This window comes from Nylanderia fulva, unplaced genomic scaffold (assembly GCF_048542155.1).
Source record: "Nylanderia fulva isolate GAGA-0341 unplaced genomic scaffold, ASM4854215v1 Scaffold32, whole genome shotgun sequence".
Taxonomy (NCBI): Eukaryota; Metazoa; Arthropoda; class Insecta; order Hymenoptera; family Formicidae; genus Nylanderia; species Nylanderia fulva.
In genome coordinates this window covers 1589370-1608040 of record NW_028190390.1, presented here as the reverse complement: position 1 = coordinate 1608040, position 18671 = coordinate 1589370, and the positions used below count along the sequence as shown (strand labels likewise).

At 30.1% G+C, this 18671-nt stretch overlaps 1 protein-coding gene across 1 annotated transcript; it reads right to left on the bottom strand.

The window, feature by feature from the left end:
- Positions 1-1075: 1075 nt before the first annotated feature.
- LOC114939361 (Ejaculatory bulb protein III) lies at positions 1076-14942 on the bottom strand. The gene is made up of 4 exons (XM_029313636.2): positions 14860-14942; positions 8192-8369; positions 3234-3328; positions 1076-1437 (listed from the first exon to the last, which is right to left on the bottom strand). Exons 1-4 carry the CDS (start codon positions 14863-14865, stop codon positions 1336-1338), a joined length of 381 nt encoding a protein of 126 aa, XP_029169469.2. The 5' UTR covers positions 14866-14942; the 3' UTR covers positions 1076-1335.
- Between the last annotated feature and the right edge of the window lie 3729 nt (positions 14943-18671).

Sequence of the window (18671 nt, the reverse complement as noted above, 5' to 3'; positions counted from 1 at the left end):
TCGAAAGATATTCAGAGGATATTCAAAGGATATCCAAAGGATATTCGAACATCCTCAAGATGTTCTCTGAACGTCTTCGGGATACGTGTGCTGTTAGGCATAAAAATATTAAAATAAAATATTTAAAAAATATTAAAAATATTAAAATAAAATAAAATAATAAAATATTAAAATAAAAAAATAATTAAAAATTGAATTTAAAAAATTAAGAAAGAATAATGTAATAGGAAACAATGTAATCATGCCCTTCCCTGGAAAAAATTCCTGCACACTGAGAAAAAAATGTTGATTCAATTGAACGTCGACGTCACGGGCTGCCACAAACATATGCAGTTGATTCATCAGTATTTTGTTAATAATATGACATAATTAATCAAATCAAGATATCATGCTTTTGTTTATACTGCATATGTTAAACAAACATATAAACAAAAGCATGACATCTTGATTTGATTAATTATGTCATTGAATTAACAAAATACTGATGAATCAACTGCATATGTTTGTGGCAGCCCGTGACGTCGACGTTCAATTGAATCAACAACATTTTTTTCTCAGTGTGCGGACGCCCATGGTTGTGCTTATATAGATGATTTTAAAATTAGCTATAATAGATAAAACTGAGATGAAAATATGTAGTTATCTTACAATTAGACAAGATGAAGATTTTATTTTAAATATATTTAAATAAAAAATAAAATTATATGGCGATTTATGTAGATAATTTCCAGACCATATTTATGTAAACGTATAAAAAAATATAAATTATAAAAAATAGATATAAAAATATTTATTGCTTGTTGGTTAAGTTCTGCTACTTAATAAAAATATTTAAATATTTTTATATTACCACTTTTAAATCAAATTATTTGAACATTATTCTAGATAATTTAATAAAGATAACACTTTTTTCATCTAAGATACAAGATATAGATAATACATATTTTTATTATCTATATAAAAATCTATATAAAAATAAGATGACGCCAAAACTTCATCTAGATGATCATCTATATAATTTGAATCAGGTAACAGCAAACACATTGGTCATTCGCTTTAAATAAATACACAAATATTTGGAATTCCCTTTTTTAACGGGAATCTATTTATTATATTTAAGCTAACATAATTGTTGCAACAATAAAATTTACGAAATTTTTCTTTTTAACAACTTTCGATATTCTGCGTTGAGAGAAGACTTAAGAAGAAGAGTTGTACACGAAAAAAAAATTGATGGATTTATTTAATCCGCGCGGTATAGAAAAAAAAGGAAAAAAAGGAAAGACAGATTTCTCAACGTTCTATTTTCGACTGAGATAAGAAGATTTAAATTATTCACACATTTATTCCGTGCTCGTGTGCTTGGTTTTCGTACTTGTGAGAGTATTCGCCAGTAGGATCGTACTTCTTCTTAAGTTGGTCCCATGTTGCTGGTTTCTGTAACAAATAAGACATAAGGTCAAATAAGCAATTGTTCCTTTTATAATAAGAAATTTACAAGATTGCCTTTATCGACAGAACGTCGACAAAACTATCCGTATAAAGCCGTATAAAGATTTTTATCCCAAAACAGTTACCTCACTTTCTTTCGTTTTAAACGCTTCTTATATTATTTTGTGAAATTCATTAAAATCAACTCGAGCACAAATCGTAAAAGTACGATTAAACCCATTTAATATTTTAAAAATCCCTGTACAGACTTTAAAAGAAAAATCTTTATGTAGACTTCTTAGACGGCGCTTAAAGCATTGACGTAAAAAATATATTTAATGTTTCAAGAACCGGGCGAAGTACGGCGAACGTAACGCGAACCGGATTGAAAACCCTCCAAGAGGAATCCGATAGAAGGGGAAACCCTCCCCCTCCCCACCCCCCTCGGGAAAGTAAAATCAGTTTCCGAAGGAGGAGATTCACGCGAGGATCGACAAGGGTGCAGGCGAATTCGCATCGCCGTTAAATTATTTGGCTACGGACGCGAAAGTTTTCCAGGCGCAACGAATCACTGGGAGACACCCTCATCCCCTTTTATTTTTTCCCTCCTCGTCGTCTACTACCCCGACAATCCGAAGAGCATTAACCCGTCTCTGCATGAAAGTCTAACTAGTTCCGCGGCATTTAAACCCGGCTTGACGTATCCCCTCGAGAGAGAAGGTTCTATATTTCTTCCTTCCCTCAGCATCAACTCATTACGCGCGACTTTGTGTTTCATTAGCCTGGTGAAAAGTGACGGGCGGTGACGTATTTGTATATATATGTATATATACAGGATGTCTCAGAATTAGTGGAACACCTGTTAATGGCAGATTCTTGGGAAAATTTAAAGACGATTTTTTCTCAGCAAAAATGTCAAGGCACCAATAATTTTGGAATTATAAGCAATTGAAAATAAATGGGTTTTCGCAAGCTAAAGCCTAGAGACCCTTTAATCAGAGTCTGGATATAAGTTAAATCAGGTTAAATTGTTCGACATTTTTCTTCAAAATCCTGAAAGAGAGAGAGAAATATGTGCTACTTCCTTCTCTCTTAGTTAATGTCTCATAACCTCTTCTTTATACTGCGCGTATGAGTGTAAAGTAATAAATAATGGTTGGATGTGCGGCAGAATTTTGTAATAATTCCTCGTCAAAGGGATATATTATGAAAATATAAACTTCCATGTATTTTTTTAAATATTTAATAATTTATTATATTTGATAGCAATAGAAATTTCATAAAATTGGCGCGAATTGAAGAAAAATGGCGAACCAATCAGAGGTTGCTATCTTATATCCAGACTCTGATTAGAGGGTCTCTAACTAAGCCTTGTGGCAATATTAAAAAAATTTCTTCACATTCTTCAATTAATTTTAGGTAGAGTTTACTTTAATAGAATTTTAATGTAAGACTTAGTTACAAAGATACATGATTTCAAAAATTGAGAATATTAAAAAAATGATCTTCCTCGACATTTTTGCTGAGAAAAAATCGTCTCCAAATAACCTGAGGAATTTCCCTATTAACAGGGTGTCCGGTAATTTTGAGACACCATACATATATATATATATATATATATATATATATATATATATATATGTATGGTGTCTCAAAATTACTGGATATATATATATATATATATATATATATATATGTGTGTGTGTGTATGGCGTCTCAAAATTACCGGATACCCTGTTAATAGGAAAATTCCTCAGGTTATTTGGAGACGATTATTTCTCCCATACCTTCTCCCGCCTTACCTTATTTACTAGATACCGGATAACCTTCTCGGTACCCTCTCTTTGCTTCTCGCTGCACTTGCTGCACTCGGTCTCCAGTGCGGCCGGAAGGTGTTCTGAAAGAATTGCAAACAGGAATTCAGATCAGGGACGTACAGGTACAACGGCCTCGTCGAGAGCAAGCACAGAATCGAATATTATCGTTACAGAAACGCAATTGAAATCTCCTTTCACCCTTTTTATCAATGAATCTTTTTATCAATGGATCTTTGATGAGAAAAAGTTACAGTAAATTTTCCACCCCTCCGTGAGGAACTGGATTTTAATTTACAGATTAATGTTATTTTACACATATTAAAAAATTGTTAATTTAATTATAAATGTTTCGACTGAATATTATTTTGTTAATTGAACATATAAAAATATTTAAATTAAATGTAACATATTAAATCTCTGACAAAACATAGATTAAATTAATTGGACTTAAATACTAATACATGTTTAATTGAAAATAGTAATTTAGTTGAAAAGTTTAGTTATGTAATACCTTCTAAGTATCTTCTAACCCAAAGCGACTTTAAATGTTAAAAAAGGGGGTCCTGAAATTTCTTTCTGCGCAAAATAAAATACAAAGAGCCTTTTTATCGCTTACTACTTAAGTTCTATATTATACTAAAAAAAATTTTTAAACTTGACTAAATTTTTCAACTAAATATTATTTTGTTAATTAAACATATCAAAATACTTCAATTAAAAATAATATATTAAAACGAAATGTTTATATATTTAATTTAAATATTAATATATGTTCAATTAACAAAATAATAATTTAGTTAAAAGTTTAGTCAAATTAACAAATTTTTTTTCAGTATACTAATTATAAGTATTTTTATGTGCTATGACTCTAAATCCAATTATCTGAATATTATTCTAGATAATTTGAATAAAGATAACACTTTGTTCATCTAAAAGATATACATATGTAGATATAGATAACATATTTTTATTATTTATATAAAGATAAGATGACGTCAAAGATTCATCTAGATGATCATCTTAGATCATTTTATTTTAGATACCCATACAAACTAGTACCCATATATTGACGGATAAGTGAAAAATCAGACTATGACAAAAAGGGGTTCAAATATATTTAAAAAAAAATAAATATATAATATATTTTCCTGAATTTTTTTACCCTTATTTTTTATATACTTTTTATCGTTTCATACTTTGACAGGTGAATTTTCCCGAATTTGTATGCGTGCACAGATCGTTTCTACTGAGACAAAGTTCTACGACGTAGGGCGGAGTTCATAATAATGTATGTTATTTCTCGGATATTCGATGTCCTGCAAAATTCACCCCCGACGTTTTTGCCGCCCCTTGCGTCATTTGCGCCAGCTGCTATGGTCAGCTGGCCGCACACCCTCGCATATCGCTCGTGAATTTTCGTGAGAGACAAGGACTATATATTCTCGGTAACGTATTACCGTCCATCGCGCGTTTTATCTCGCTCTATGGGATAGCCATGTCGAGGGAAAAAAAGGGACTCGAGGAGAGGAAGAAGACGATAAACGTGATTTTCTGATAAACGGCGAGAAAAATAAATCAAGTTATGAGTAATTAATCTAATTTGCAGAAAGAAGGAGAGAGAATGTCCCGATAAAAATAATCGATTCCCTAGTTCTCATTTAAATACATGTGATTCTGTGTGTATTTTCTCTCTATATGTATATATCACGGAGAGAATTTTCTCTTAGAATTTACCCTGAAATCGTGAAACAATATGGTATTGGAAGAATTTTATAAGAGTTTTTTTTTTATTAATATTTATCACATAAAAAAATATTAATATGTACAGTAAATTTTATCTTTTATTTAAATTTTTTAATTTTACTTTACTCTCTAAAAATTAATCGAACATATTTTATATCTTATTGTAGTAGATACAGTAAAAAAAAATGTATTGAATTCGAATAAATATTTATTTCAATACTGCCTAATAAATTATTTATTTGAAACTAATAATATTGATTTGATGTAAAAAATATTTATTTTTGATACAAGAAAATCCTTTTCAAAGCATAAACATTTATTTATTTCAAATAAATGATTTATTAGCCAATATTGAAATAAATATTTATTAATTTAATTTATTAATTTTTTTAATGTATTAATATTTTTATTGTGGCAAATATTAATCAGAGAAACTCATAACATTTTTCCAATACCATATTTTCCCACGATTACTACAATTTTTAATATTAAATTTTAAGAGAAAATTCTCTCTCTGTACGTATAATATATATATATATATATATATATATATATATATATATATATATTATATATATTATATGTATATAGAATATATTTCAAAATATATACAATATTTTTAATAGCAAACTCTTTTATCATTTGGAGAGACGAATTTTTCTTAACGAGAAAGTGTCGAGATATCAATAATTTCTGAGTTATAGGCGATTAAAAAAAAGACCGGGCTCTTTTCGCAAACTAAACTTTGTAGAGTTGAAAGATTAACAAAATTACACCCTTCAATTAATTTCAAGTCAACTTCAGGTTTACTTTAATAGAATTTTAACTTTAGATCTAGTTACAAAGATATTATGATGAGAAAAAAATTGGAAACTCGCAAACAGCGATGACCTTCCTCGACAATTTCTTTAAGGAAAAATTGACTGTAAATTTACCGAAGAGAATCTGCCTGTCGAAAATATAAAAGAAATCCGATAGTTAGACACAGAGGGGACACTTTAGCGCGCGTTATGTTTCGCGTCTCCGGAATAAAAACAGAGAGAATTTTTACGCTGAAAAATTGACATTTGCGAACCACAAACCGCGGACATATGTAAGCGCGCGAATGTTTCCTCGACGAGAGACGACGACGTGTATGTCTCTATACTTTTTGTATCAAAATCTTCTCGGCGACAATCGGCAACCGCGGGACGGTATTATTCCGTATCTCCAAAGGGAGCGCGATATTCAGCCTCTCTCAGTACATATACATATACGTACACTGTCGTTAACGGAACGACCTGGCATCGCGCATTCTTCGACCGGGGATGAGAACGGGGATGGCCATTAGTGTGCCAAGGCTGATTCTCGCGCGCGTTAGAAACCGTGTGAGAGATCGTCTCATTTCATCCTACGTGTTTTGCCGCATTATCGCGTCGTACAGACGAAAGACGAGGCAAACATTCTGTTCCTAATCGGAGTTACAAATTCGGTCTCGCGTTATATCGCATTTTCGTAATATTAGGCTCCGCACCTAATACAAGAATTGTATTATCCCAGGTAGCAAGCTGACGTCAAAATGACGTCATTTTGACGTTTAATGACGTCAGCTTGCTACCTGGGATGCAGGTAGCTCTTATTTGATAGCAATAGAAATTTCATAAAATTGGCGCGAATTGAAGAAAAATGGCGGACCAATCAGAGGTTGCTATCTTATGTCCAGACTCTGATTAGAGGGTCTCTAACTAAGCCTTGTGGCAATATTAAGAAAATCACATTCTTCAGTAGCTAAATAAGAGCGAAAAATTTTAGATGATTCTTTGTCGAAAATTAAGGGGATCCTAAATGTCCTGGAAAAGTCTGTTGTTTCTTTCCTGTTTTATCGACAAAATGTGAGGTTAGGTAAACTAAATCTATTTATTAGCTATACGAATTGTTTTTGCCTAAAATTAGAGCGCTCCGCTCTTTGTTGAAATCAATACTTTAATTTATACAGGAAAAAGATTTATCAATCTGTATAGTCTCATATATCTAGGTTACAGAATTATGAATTCAAGAATTCAAGAATGCTGTAATCTAGATATACGAGACTATATACATATTGATAAATCTTTTTCCTGTACACAAATTAAAGTATTAATGTTAACAAATGATAAAGCGCTTTAATTTCAAGTAAAAAAATCCGTATAGTCAATAAATAGATTAATAATTTATCTAATCTTACATTTTGTCGATAAACCAGGATAAAAACAGACTTTCGATCAGACAAATTTTAAAAATAAAACTTGGTAGATATTTTCTACTAATAAAAAGGATATTTATTTATACTTCTATAAAAACCCCCATTAATTTTCTACAAAGAATATATTATCTCCTTTTTTCGCACTTATTTAAATACATCCTGTATAAGAAAACGATATAATTGAGGTTAACATTTTGATTGAAGAAAAAAAGAAAATTTGTACATTTTATAAAAAATCGCTATAGTTTAATGTCCTAATGGGGTAAAAGCCATGCAGAATTTCAATAAATCATTATATTATTTTCTTCTAAATGATTTAGTGAATGTTAATGTAATTTTGCAATATTTTTCCTTAAAGTTATCAATTATTATACATGATTATAAAAAATTTGAAATACATGGTATTTTTTGGTAATCCAATCGATCATAATAAATTTTTATAAATATGTAAAACTAGCAGAAATTCCAATTGCAATAACTTTTAAATGAATAAGTGAATTAAATCCACATTTTAACAGTGATTTTAGTATCAAAGTGGAAACGATCTATGTAATTTTTATGCATTTTGTACTATTTTTAGATATCTTCCATATATCCTTAAACCTTCTGTCAATGCAGAATTTTTCATCAATGTATGGATACCCAGGGTACTAAATATGTGTTTTTTGACATATTGCATTGAACATTGCAGAGATAACAATTAATCCTTTTGTTAATGCATAATTTTCATTAATGTATGGTTACAATTTTATTATAATTTACTATGTATTTTTCGACACATGGCCCCAACGATAATGCTTCTTTATAGCAGCTGCTGGGCTATATCCAATACTCTTTTCCGTTATATTTTAAGAGATTTCCATAGGCCCTTATTTTATTTCGGGCTGAGAAAAATTCCAGGACATATTTTTAACACTTAAAGCTGATTTGGGTATCCAGATACCGGTTAATTGACAAAGGAGTTGTTGAAATTTCTCACCTTTAAGCTCCTTGCCGTCGGGCGTGCAGGAACCCTTATCTAACAGACAGTTGACATAGTTCTTCAGCAGACGTTCGCTCCTTAGGATCGCATCTAAATCGACATTGTCGAACTTGGTCGTGTAACTGTCTTCCGCTAAAACGCAGGAAACTGCTACGAGCAGGAATAGAGCCAAAACCTGTATCAAGTATTAAAATAATTTTTCATTAAAAATTAATCATATTAAAACTAATTATATTAATGATATGAAAAATTCAAGTAAGAAATTGATTAATATGTCAGACGCAGAAGTTAGACGCAAACAACTTATTTTTAAATATTTTTTATTTAATTTGATCTTTGATCTTTTCTTTGAATTGTCTTCAGCAGATTGATTAACAAAAAAAATTAATGTGTCTTGATCCACATTTCTATCTCTGACGTCTTTAACGAAAAACCAGAAACAAAAACGCGTGTGACATAAAACCTCGATACGATATGCAAACAGCATGCAAAAGTTCAAAGTAAAGAAAAGAAGTTTCAAAACTAGTTTATTACTATCTAATTTCTGCGCCTAGAATTTATTAAGGAATTAATGTCTTATAAGTACACTGGAAAAAAATTATTAAAGTAGTAAATATTTATTTCAATACTGGCTAATAAATTTATTTATTTGAAACAAATAATTTATCTGTTTTGAAAAAGATTTTCTTATATCAAATAAATATTTGTCACATCAAATCAATATTTTTAGTTTCCAATAAATGATTTATTAGGTAGTATTAAAATAAATATTTATTCCTATTCAATACATTTTTTTTCAATGTAGGGCGATTAAGTATCTTACAAGTGGGTTCAAACTTGTTTGCATGATTTTGAACTCTCAATGATTGCTTCGAGAAAAAAAAACAGTATTTTTGACGTAGACTCGAGTAGTTGGTATTTGAATTACTATAAGTATTTCTCAAGAAACAAGAGTAGTCCAAATCTAGATCAAGTATGATCAAATCTCATGAATATTTATGAATATTTATGAATATTTATGAAAAATTGTGGGGATAATTGAAGTGAATGTGTAACAAGTATCATAAATATATTTTTTTATATTCGTAGAATCCGAATACTACTTATAAAATATTCGATTCTTTACAATAAAAAATAAAAAAAGTCAATCTAAAATTCAAATATAACTGATTTAGATTTGATTATTTTGCAAGAATACATATATGTAAAACATTATTTCTCATAAATATTATTCAAATCTTAAAAAAAATTCGATTGAATTCGACTCCGATTTTAAGTACATATTTTCGTTTTATTATGATTGAAGATATCTCGAAATCTCTCAATGCTCCGTAAGTATACTTTTTCTTTCTCGATATATTCGATATCTGTACTACAGTGTTTGCTGTTATCTAAATAAAATTATATAGATAATCATCTAGATTAAATTTTAGCATCATCTTATCTTTATATGAGTAATAAAAATCTGTATTATCTATATCTGCATCTTAGATGAAAGAAGTGTTATCTTCACTAAATTATTTAGAATAATATTCAAATAATTTGGTTTAAAGTCGTAGCACATAAAAATACTTAAGGGGATGCTGACCATGAATGTTTTACCGACTTTGAGTTCAAGAGCTTTTCATTTTATTGACTATACAGATTGAAAAATTCTTCTCCACAATTAAAGTATCAATAATAATGAACGAGGAGCGTTGTAAATTCGTATAAAAAAAAACAATAAAAGTTAGAAAATTACAGTTTTTTTATCGACCTCTGCATCAGCTCATAACAATATTTATTTAATACAAAAGTTCTGCAATTTATTTGTGCACACAATATGACGCTTCCAATAGAGATGACATGAAAGAATAATACAACAGTAATAAAAATGAGACCAAAAGCCTGTATCAAAAGATTTTTCAATCTGTATATTCAATAAAAAGTGAACCTAACCTAACTTAAAGTCGGTAAAACAGAACAACGACAGCATCCCCTTAAGGGCCGATTTTTCCAACTTCTTCGTAAGTTTATCCAACAGGTAGCATATTTTCGTCTCTTTCAGATAAGTTATAAAAAAAGAGACAAAGATATGCAACCTGTCAGGTAAAACTTACCAAGAAGTTGGAACAATCGGCCCTAAGTAGTAGAAATTAAACATTAAGCGATGAAAATATATTCATATTTTTATATTCCTTTATAATATATATTTTCCACATATTTTCATCTTATCTTCATTTAACTATTTTTAAAATCATCTAACAATAAGCACAACACTGTCTGTACTAAATTATAGCGAAAGATTTGAAAGCGGGGCGCGAAATCTCCGCTTTCGATGGACGGAATTCCGCGGAGGATGAACGCGGAGGACTCGCGACAGCAACAACAACTCTCGGATCGGTCCGACAATGAGCAAAATGTTTGGGACAGGTACGGTCTCGCTATTCACGTTAAATGTCGAGCGTGGCCAAATGTTTGCGGCCGCACAATCACGTTCCCGAAACGCGGAGACGTATTTAACGCGCGACATGAATATCAAACGAGCACGCGTGCTGTATCATCTCCCTCTTTTTCTCGTTGTCTCTCGACCGCGATTTTAAATAGAAATTTCTGGAGGCCCAACGCGAAAATACATACAGAGGATACAGAAGTGCGCGGGTCTCTCTATACGAACGCGCGGAAAATAGAAGCGAGTTGCACACACACACGTCTCATTAGTAAGTTAAAGACGAGAGTGAACGACCAGCCGGGGGCCGCGTACAGCTCTTCGTTTAGAAATCAATTCAATTACGCGGAGTGTGTCAAACGCTTTCTCAAGCGCGGCTGCACGGAGCGTTAAGAGACACTTCTGTGCGTGCGGAACATCAAAGTCACGTTTCTCTCGTATATACGTGTACGTGCGCTCTCTTGTACGCGAATATAACGTATATAAAATATATCAAGATATATTCTCTATTTTTTGAAGAATACTTCCAGAATAAATCAATTTTTTGAGAGTGTTCTGTCGTCGAATTTAAACATTGAAATTATCGTATCTTTAAATCATTGCGTATTTTTGTCGCGGATATATCAGATATTTAAGGTATTATTTTGAGAAAAAGAGAGCTTCAAAAAGAGAGAAATGTGAATATATTACTCGCGCTGAAAGAAACTGGAACAATCAATGTCATATTGTGCGAAAGAAGAAAGGAGATATTCTCGCATGTAGGACACTTGTCTTTTTAGTTCCAAGTCATAAAATGACATTGATTGTTCTAGTTTTCAGATATCTTACACTCCCATTACGCGTAGAAAATCTGAGAAATTAACTAGAAGACCTTGAATTATTACGTAAACCCTTCCAACTCCAGTCTGGCCGAGAGAGAAGAAACAAGTTCTCGGCTCGTAAATTAAAATAGATTTGTAATCTTTAAACATTACGTGTGTCAGTTCATGCATTTTAATCGCTTATTTAAGTTAAGGATTTAAATTAATTCAAATTTATATTCGAAATAAACAAGAAGACGATAGAGAACATAAAAGATTTATGTTTTGTCCGTGATACCTAATTTCATAAGATTAATCAGAAGAAAAATAGATAAAAAGAGATCGGGGATGTCGAGCAATATTTTTTTTCTGTTTTTTTTTTTTTTTTTTGAGAAAATCCAATTTTTCATTTTCGATTTGATTCCTTCTTTTTTTCGAATTCGGTGATTCGGTTCGACGAAAGTGTAAACCACCACGACAGTTTCGATGAGTTTGGCTGAAACTCGAAGCGAGGGAATTTCTCACCCCTCGAAAGACCGCGAGCAGATGGTTACGCCAGTACATAACGGGTTAATGCCGGAGAGTTAGTTGGGATGTTAATTAGTATAGAATAGACCTGTTGTAGAGAGAAGTACGTTGATACCCACTATACTTTGGTGGAGGAGCAAAAGCGCGCAAAGGGCAGCGACCGGAATGATGTTATCCCGCGGACTCGCCCAGAGACATTTCGGCGCTCTTCCAAAGCGATAAAGACCGCCGTGACATTTAACATACGAGGCTGCGTCGATATACGAGACAGGATGTGTAATTGGGTCGCGTTTTGTCGCTCGGAATTTCAACGAATCGAAAAGAAATCCAAAATTTATTTTACATACGACGAGCGTTGTGCTTAGATGGTTTTCAAATTACCTATAGATGAAAATAAAATATACAAAAATATGTAAATTTATCTTAGATAAGATAAAGATGACCAGTGTTGTGTGCTTAGATGATTTTAAAATTACCTATAGATGAAAATAAAATATATAACAATATGTAAATTTATCTTAGATAGGATAAAGATGATTTTGTTTTAAATATATCTAGATAAAAGATAAAAAGATAAAATTATGTGGCGATTTATCTAGATAATTTTCTAGATAATAATTTTTAAGCCTGTTTGTGTAAACACAGTTATAGAAAAATGTAAATTATAAATGGAATATAAAAATATATGTATTTATATTTTTATTTATAAATTTTTATCGCTTACTGCTTAAGTTCTACTATTTAAGTATTTTTATGTGCTATGATACTAAACCAAAATTATCTGAAAATTATTCTAGATAATTTAGTAAGGATAATATTTTTTTCATCTAAGATGCACACACAGCTGTAGATGAAACATATTTTTATTATCTATATCAAGATAAGATGACACCACAAAACTTCATCTATATAATTTTATTTAGATAACAGCAAACACTGATGATTAATGAAATCAATTAATATTTAATTTTGATTTGATTAATTATATATAATATACTCAATTGTAAAATTCAAAAATAAAAATAAATAATATATAAACTGCTTTATTTAATTTACATTCAATAAATTTATAGAAAACTATATTATGAGTATCATTAAAAAGGTTAGTAGAACAAGATACATATTAATATATTCCGATGGCAATGAATCACTATTTCGCAAGATAAAAAGACGAAATGTTTTATTAATCAAGATGAAAAAAAGACATACTGCGCGTTCTCGATGACGTGAGAAGCTAAAATTATCTGAAAATTATTTTAGATAATTTAATAAAGATAATATTTTTTTCATCTGAGATGCAGCTATAAATGAAATATATTTTTATTATCTATATCAAGATAAGATGACACCACAAAACTTCATCTATATAATTTTATTTAGATAACAGCAAACACTGATGATTAATGAAATCAATTAATATTTAATTTTGATTTGATTAATTATATATAATATACTCAATTGTAAAATTCAAAAATAAAAATAAATAATATATAAATTGCTTTATTTAATTTACATTCAATAAATTTATAGAAAACTATATTATGAGTATCATTAAATAATATTAGTAGAGCAAGATACATATTAATATATTCCGATGGCAATGAATCACTATTTCGCGAGATAAAAAGATGAAATGTTTTATTAATCAAGATGAAAAAAAGACATTGCGCGTTCTCGATGACGTGAGAAGGAAAATTATTCACACGCACCTTCGTGCGTAAGCCTTATTGTGCAATCCCCAGCCATTACGCACGAAGAGAACAACATTTCCTGACGCCTTTCACTCTCGTGAAGAAATTTCACCTCGTTTTCGACGGGGAATTCACTCGTGATTCGAGAGAGAGAAGACGACGACGAATTACAAAAACGTCCACGCGCGCCGGTAACAGCGACTTTTTGCGACGATATACAAAGAAGACAGACGTTTTTAATCACCGTAGAAGACTCTTAAACGGTCCCCGAGGTCGTTAACGAATGTGAAACAGCCTCGAAACGCAGGCCGAAGAGGAACTCGCTCTGCATTATTCACTTTCGGGTCTCCCTCTCTCTCTCTCGGGATCGGATTTTCGCCGAATAAAACACGGCAATTAACGTCTTACGCGATTCCTACGTGGTAGAAAAAAAGGTAAGACGTTTAAAAAGGTATTCGAGTAAGTATAAAGAATAGCAGACGAGGACGGGGATTTAAATTTTAAAATACCTGCAATCGGAAAAAAAAAATATATATATATATATGAAGAAGCAAAAGAGAGAGAGAGAGAGAAATAACGTTATCGAATCGCGAAGCCACACCTATGAAATTTCTATTTTACAATATTCACAGCACGTTGTCCTCAAACGTTTTAATTAACAGGAGGAAAATCAGAGCGCTTCGTTTTTGCGTTACATATTTTCATTTATGTAAAACCTTATGCAAAACTTACGTAAAACCATACATTTTTATGTGACAAAAAAAAAGATGAACGTAATAAAATTACACTCACGATCAACCATGTAATGTTGCATTACGTAACTCACATGTCATATCGGCAATATAATCTTCCGAGAATCTAAATAGGATAATCAATCGTAATCAGACGTAAAAAAAAAAATACACACAGATGACGTCATTATAATATAAAGAAGGATCACCGAAAGTAAAATCAGTAAGGACCCTAATAGCACAAAATATCCGAAAGATATTCAGAGGATATTCAGAGAATATTTAGAGAATGTTCAGAAGATATTCAGAAAACATCTAGAGAATATTTAGAGAATATCTAAAGGATATTCAGAGAATATTCAGAGGATGTTTAGAGGATATTCAGAGGATATCCAGAGGACATTTGAACATCGTCGGGATATGTGTTGTTAGAGGATAGAAGATGCATGAAAGAAGATAAATGGAAGAGAGAGAAAATTACGCTTACCTTCATGTTCGCGCGAAGTTTTATTACTGACTGATACTGACAGCTGCGCCGATCAGCTGTTTTATATACCCGGGCCCCTCGCGTGGCCGGACCCCGAATTCGTCGAATCGGCCCCTTCGGGGTCCCAGCGCCCCCTCCCGGTATTATTTCGCGTCCTCGCGCAGGAGAGGTGCAAAACGTGACGTCGTGCGTCACACAGGTGAGCAAATCTCGAATGTTCGCCTCGAACGTATCCGCGCGCGAATCACTCTATACGTCGTCTTTGTAAATATTGCAGGATATACACACGCGCGCGAGGAACTTCTGAATCGATTTGAAAAGAATTCCTCTCCTAAAGCTTCCGCGAACGCTTCAACTTTAATTCTGTTTGCATTTCGTTCGCAAAACTTTTCGACTTCTTCACCGTGGAAACACCTGAAGACAAATTTTTACACCCCCTCATCTTCCCTCTTCACGTCATTTGCTCTTCCCCCCTTTCTCTTGGAATAAGTAAAAAAATTAAAAATTTGCTTTTCATTTTTATATAAATATAAAAATATAAAATATAAAATATAAAAAATTATACTATAATTTATTTATATATTTATATTATACACACACACATATGTACATATATATATATATATATATATATATATATATATATACATATGTGTGTGTGTGTGTATAATATAAATATATAAATAAATTATAGTATAATATAAATATATATTTATATGATATAATTATATATATATATATATATATATATATTTATATAATATTGTATAATATATTATATTATGTATAATATAAATATATATTTATATTATTTATATTATATATATATTATATATTTATAATTTATTATAATTTATATAATAATATAAAAAAATTATCATACTTAAATTAAAGAAATCAAGCTAATTAACGAACAACTTTACAGTTGTTACTAAATAAAACATTTTATTATTAAAATCCATATTGTGTAGAACTACTGTTACAACAAACGTTTGAACTGTACGACAGTCTTCATTAGTATTCTAACCAATTCTTTACAATAATCAATCTAATACGGAGATATATACTTTATATTACAGTTTGAGGAAAATACAAACTTATAAATATAACATCGCATTAATAATCTATTGCGTATTTCTTCGCTTTACCGTCTGTGAAATTTTCCAGATTTATTACCGCGAATTTTCTCTCAATGTGGTTTAAATTAGGAAACATCTTCTAATTTCAACATTTGACGACGTGGAAATCTTGATCCCTTTATTATGTCATTAAATGGAATAAACTGATCTTTTATATCCTAAGTGAATTTTTAAAAATTTCTTATTTTTTATATATTAGCATGCTTACTTGTGTGTCTAATTTTTTTGTTTTTTGTGTAGCATTTCCGAAATTATTCTTCTATGATAATTAGTTTCATAACCTAAAATTTCAATCTTATCCCATTTAAAATTATAATTTTCTTTGATTACATGTTCCGATATCACTGAGAGCTTATTAGCACTTCCTTTAATATTATTTTTGTTATTTTATCTTGGTTTGTATATAATTGCCTCATTACCTGACCTACATATATATGACGCATCACAATCATTGCAGTTGATCTTGTAAATAATGCTAGAATTTTGTGAATGCTGGTTCTTGTTTTTATGAGTTTTAATAATTTTATATATAATTTTATAATAATTATTGAGTTTATTAAAACATCGATATCCAACATTCACATTAGTCTTTTTGATAGAGGAGACAATCATATCTGAAATTCCGTTAGTATACGACATAACCACACATTTTTTTGTTTCTTCTTCTGTTTCTAAGTTCGTAGTTCCATTAACGACAATTATTATTATGTCTGTTTAAAATAATTCCACTGGAAACAAGATGTTTGATACGGTGATTAATTTTATTAAAAATCAAACTGTGATTAACAATATTTTTATTATAAAATTGTGGGTGTGATAATATGGGCCTGATTTCATCACATTAGATAATGTTATTTTATAAATACAAGAGCGAGATTATTTATTGTTTAACTTATATTGTTAATGCTTATAAAAAATTATATTATATTATAATAATAAAAAATATAAATATAAAAAATATTAAATATAAAAAAATGAAAACAACAAAATAGCAAAAATTTAAAAGATTAAGCTCCTTCTCTCATAACAGTGATTATTTTGTTTCTGGGAAATTCCCCTTGTCTCTTCAAAATATTTGCTAGAAGAAAAAAAATGATGACACCACAGATTAACATGTCGTTACGGCCATTACAAAATTTTGCATGACACGAGAGAGAGAAAGAGAGAGAGAGAGAGAAAGAGAGAACTTGTTAGCGGGAATTGCAAAAATAATATTTAACCTTCATTGAGTCAACCGGTTCGTATCTTTTTAAAGTTCCGCAGCCACGGACGAATTATTGCATTTCCGTTCCGGCAAAAACAGCGCGAGAAAAATCGGAGTCCCGCGTCCGGATTTAGCGCATACAGAACGTTGCGCAAATGCAACGCCTGCATAAAAGGAGTGCCGCATCTTGCAGAGAACGCGATGATGCGTTCTCTCGCAGGTGCGCGTTGTTGACCGAACTAATTCGCGCGACAGGATATGCAAGTTACGTAATATTGCATCTCCGATAATCGTGCGATGGAAATTATTACGTATATTAAAGTAACGAACAACTTTGATAATAATAAAATATTAATAAAATATTACGCGGTCAATAAATATACTCAGAAGGAAAAGAAGTGTTAACTCATAGCACAAAATATTTTTAAAATCTTTTAAAAATATTTCTTAAAATAATTCTCGAAAATATTTTTTAAATGTTTCTACGTCCGTTTTTTCATGTTTAAAAATATTTTTGAATATAGATTTAAACTAATATTTCAAAAATATGATATATCAAATATTTAAAAAAATATTATCTAAGCGACAAAAAAGAACATTTTTTTAAATATTTTTAAAGTTTTTTACATTTCTAATTCTAAAAAATATTATCACAAAAAATTTTTAATTATTTTAAAATATTTCTAAAACTATTTTAAAATATTTTATGCAATATTTTATAGAAATGTTTAGAAATATTTTTTGAAAATATTCATAATATTTTGTGCTGTATGGGAAATCAACACTTATATACTTATATATAGATATAAACTGTAATATCTCTAATCTTCTTATAAGAATTTACTAAATTTTATAACAATATTAGTTTTATTTCGATTTTACAATTATCATCTGGAGAATATAAAAAATGTATTATTTTATATTAAGAGATATGTTATCTTCTATACGATATTTTTCTTTTCCATTCAAGAAAATTATTCTTAAATAACAAGATTAATATTTTTCTTAATTAAACAAGAAAATTTGCTTTAACATTTTATATAATTAAAAAGATAATATTGTTATTTGAATTTGAATTGTTTATTGAATTGAATTGAAATTGAATAATATTGTTGAAATTTCAGATTTAGCAAATTCTTATAGATATTGTTGCGTATATACGAGTATATAAGTGTTGATTTTACACCTTTTTTCTGCATGTGTATAATATTATATATATATATATATATATATATATATATATATATATATATATATGATGTATCACAGAAAAAACAGTATCCTTGAAAGAATGCGAATATGCCTTGATTCAAGTACATTTTATCCTTATAATAGTGCCAAATATGAATAATCTTGGAGAAAGGATAATTTATCCTTAAAATAAAAGTGCAAAATATTCATGGTTAAAGCTGAAATTGACTTCAATTAAAAATAAAGTTGGAAGGACAAATGAGGATCGGATATAAGAG

Coding starts and splice junctions, on each gene's coding strand:
- LOC114939361 (XM_029313636.2), bottom strand. Junction 3,329..8,191: donor CGACGGCAAGGAGCTTAAAG/GTGAGAAATTTC, acceptor CAATTCTTTCAG/AACACCTTCCGGCCGCACTG. Junction 1,438..3,233: donor TCCGGTATCTAGTAAATAAG/GTAAGGCGGGAG, acceptor TATTTGTTACAG/AAACCAGCAACATGGGACCA.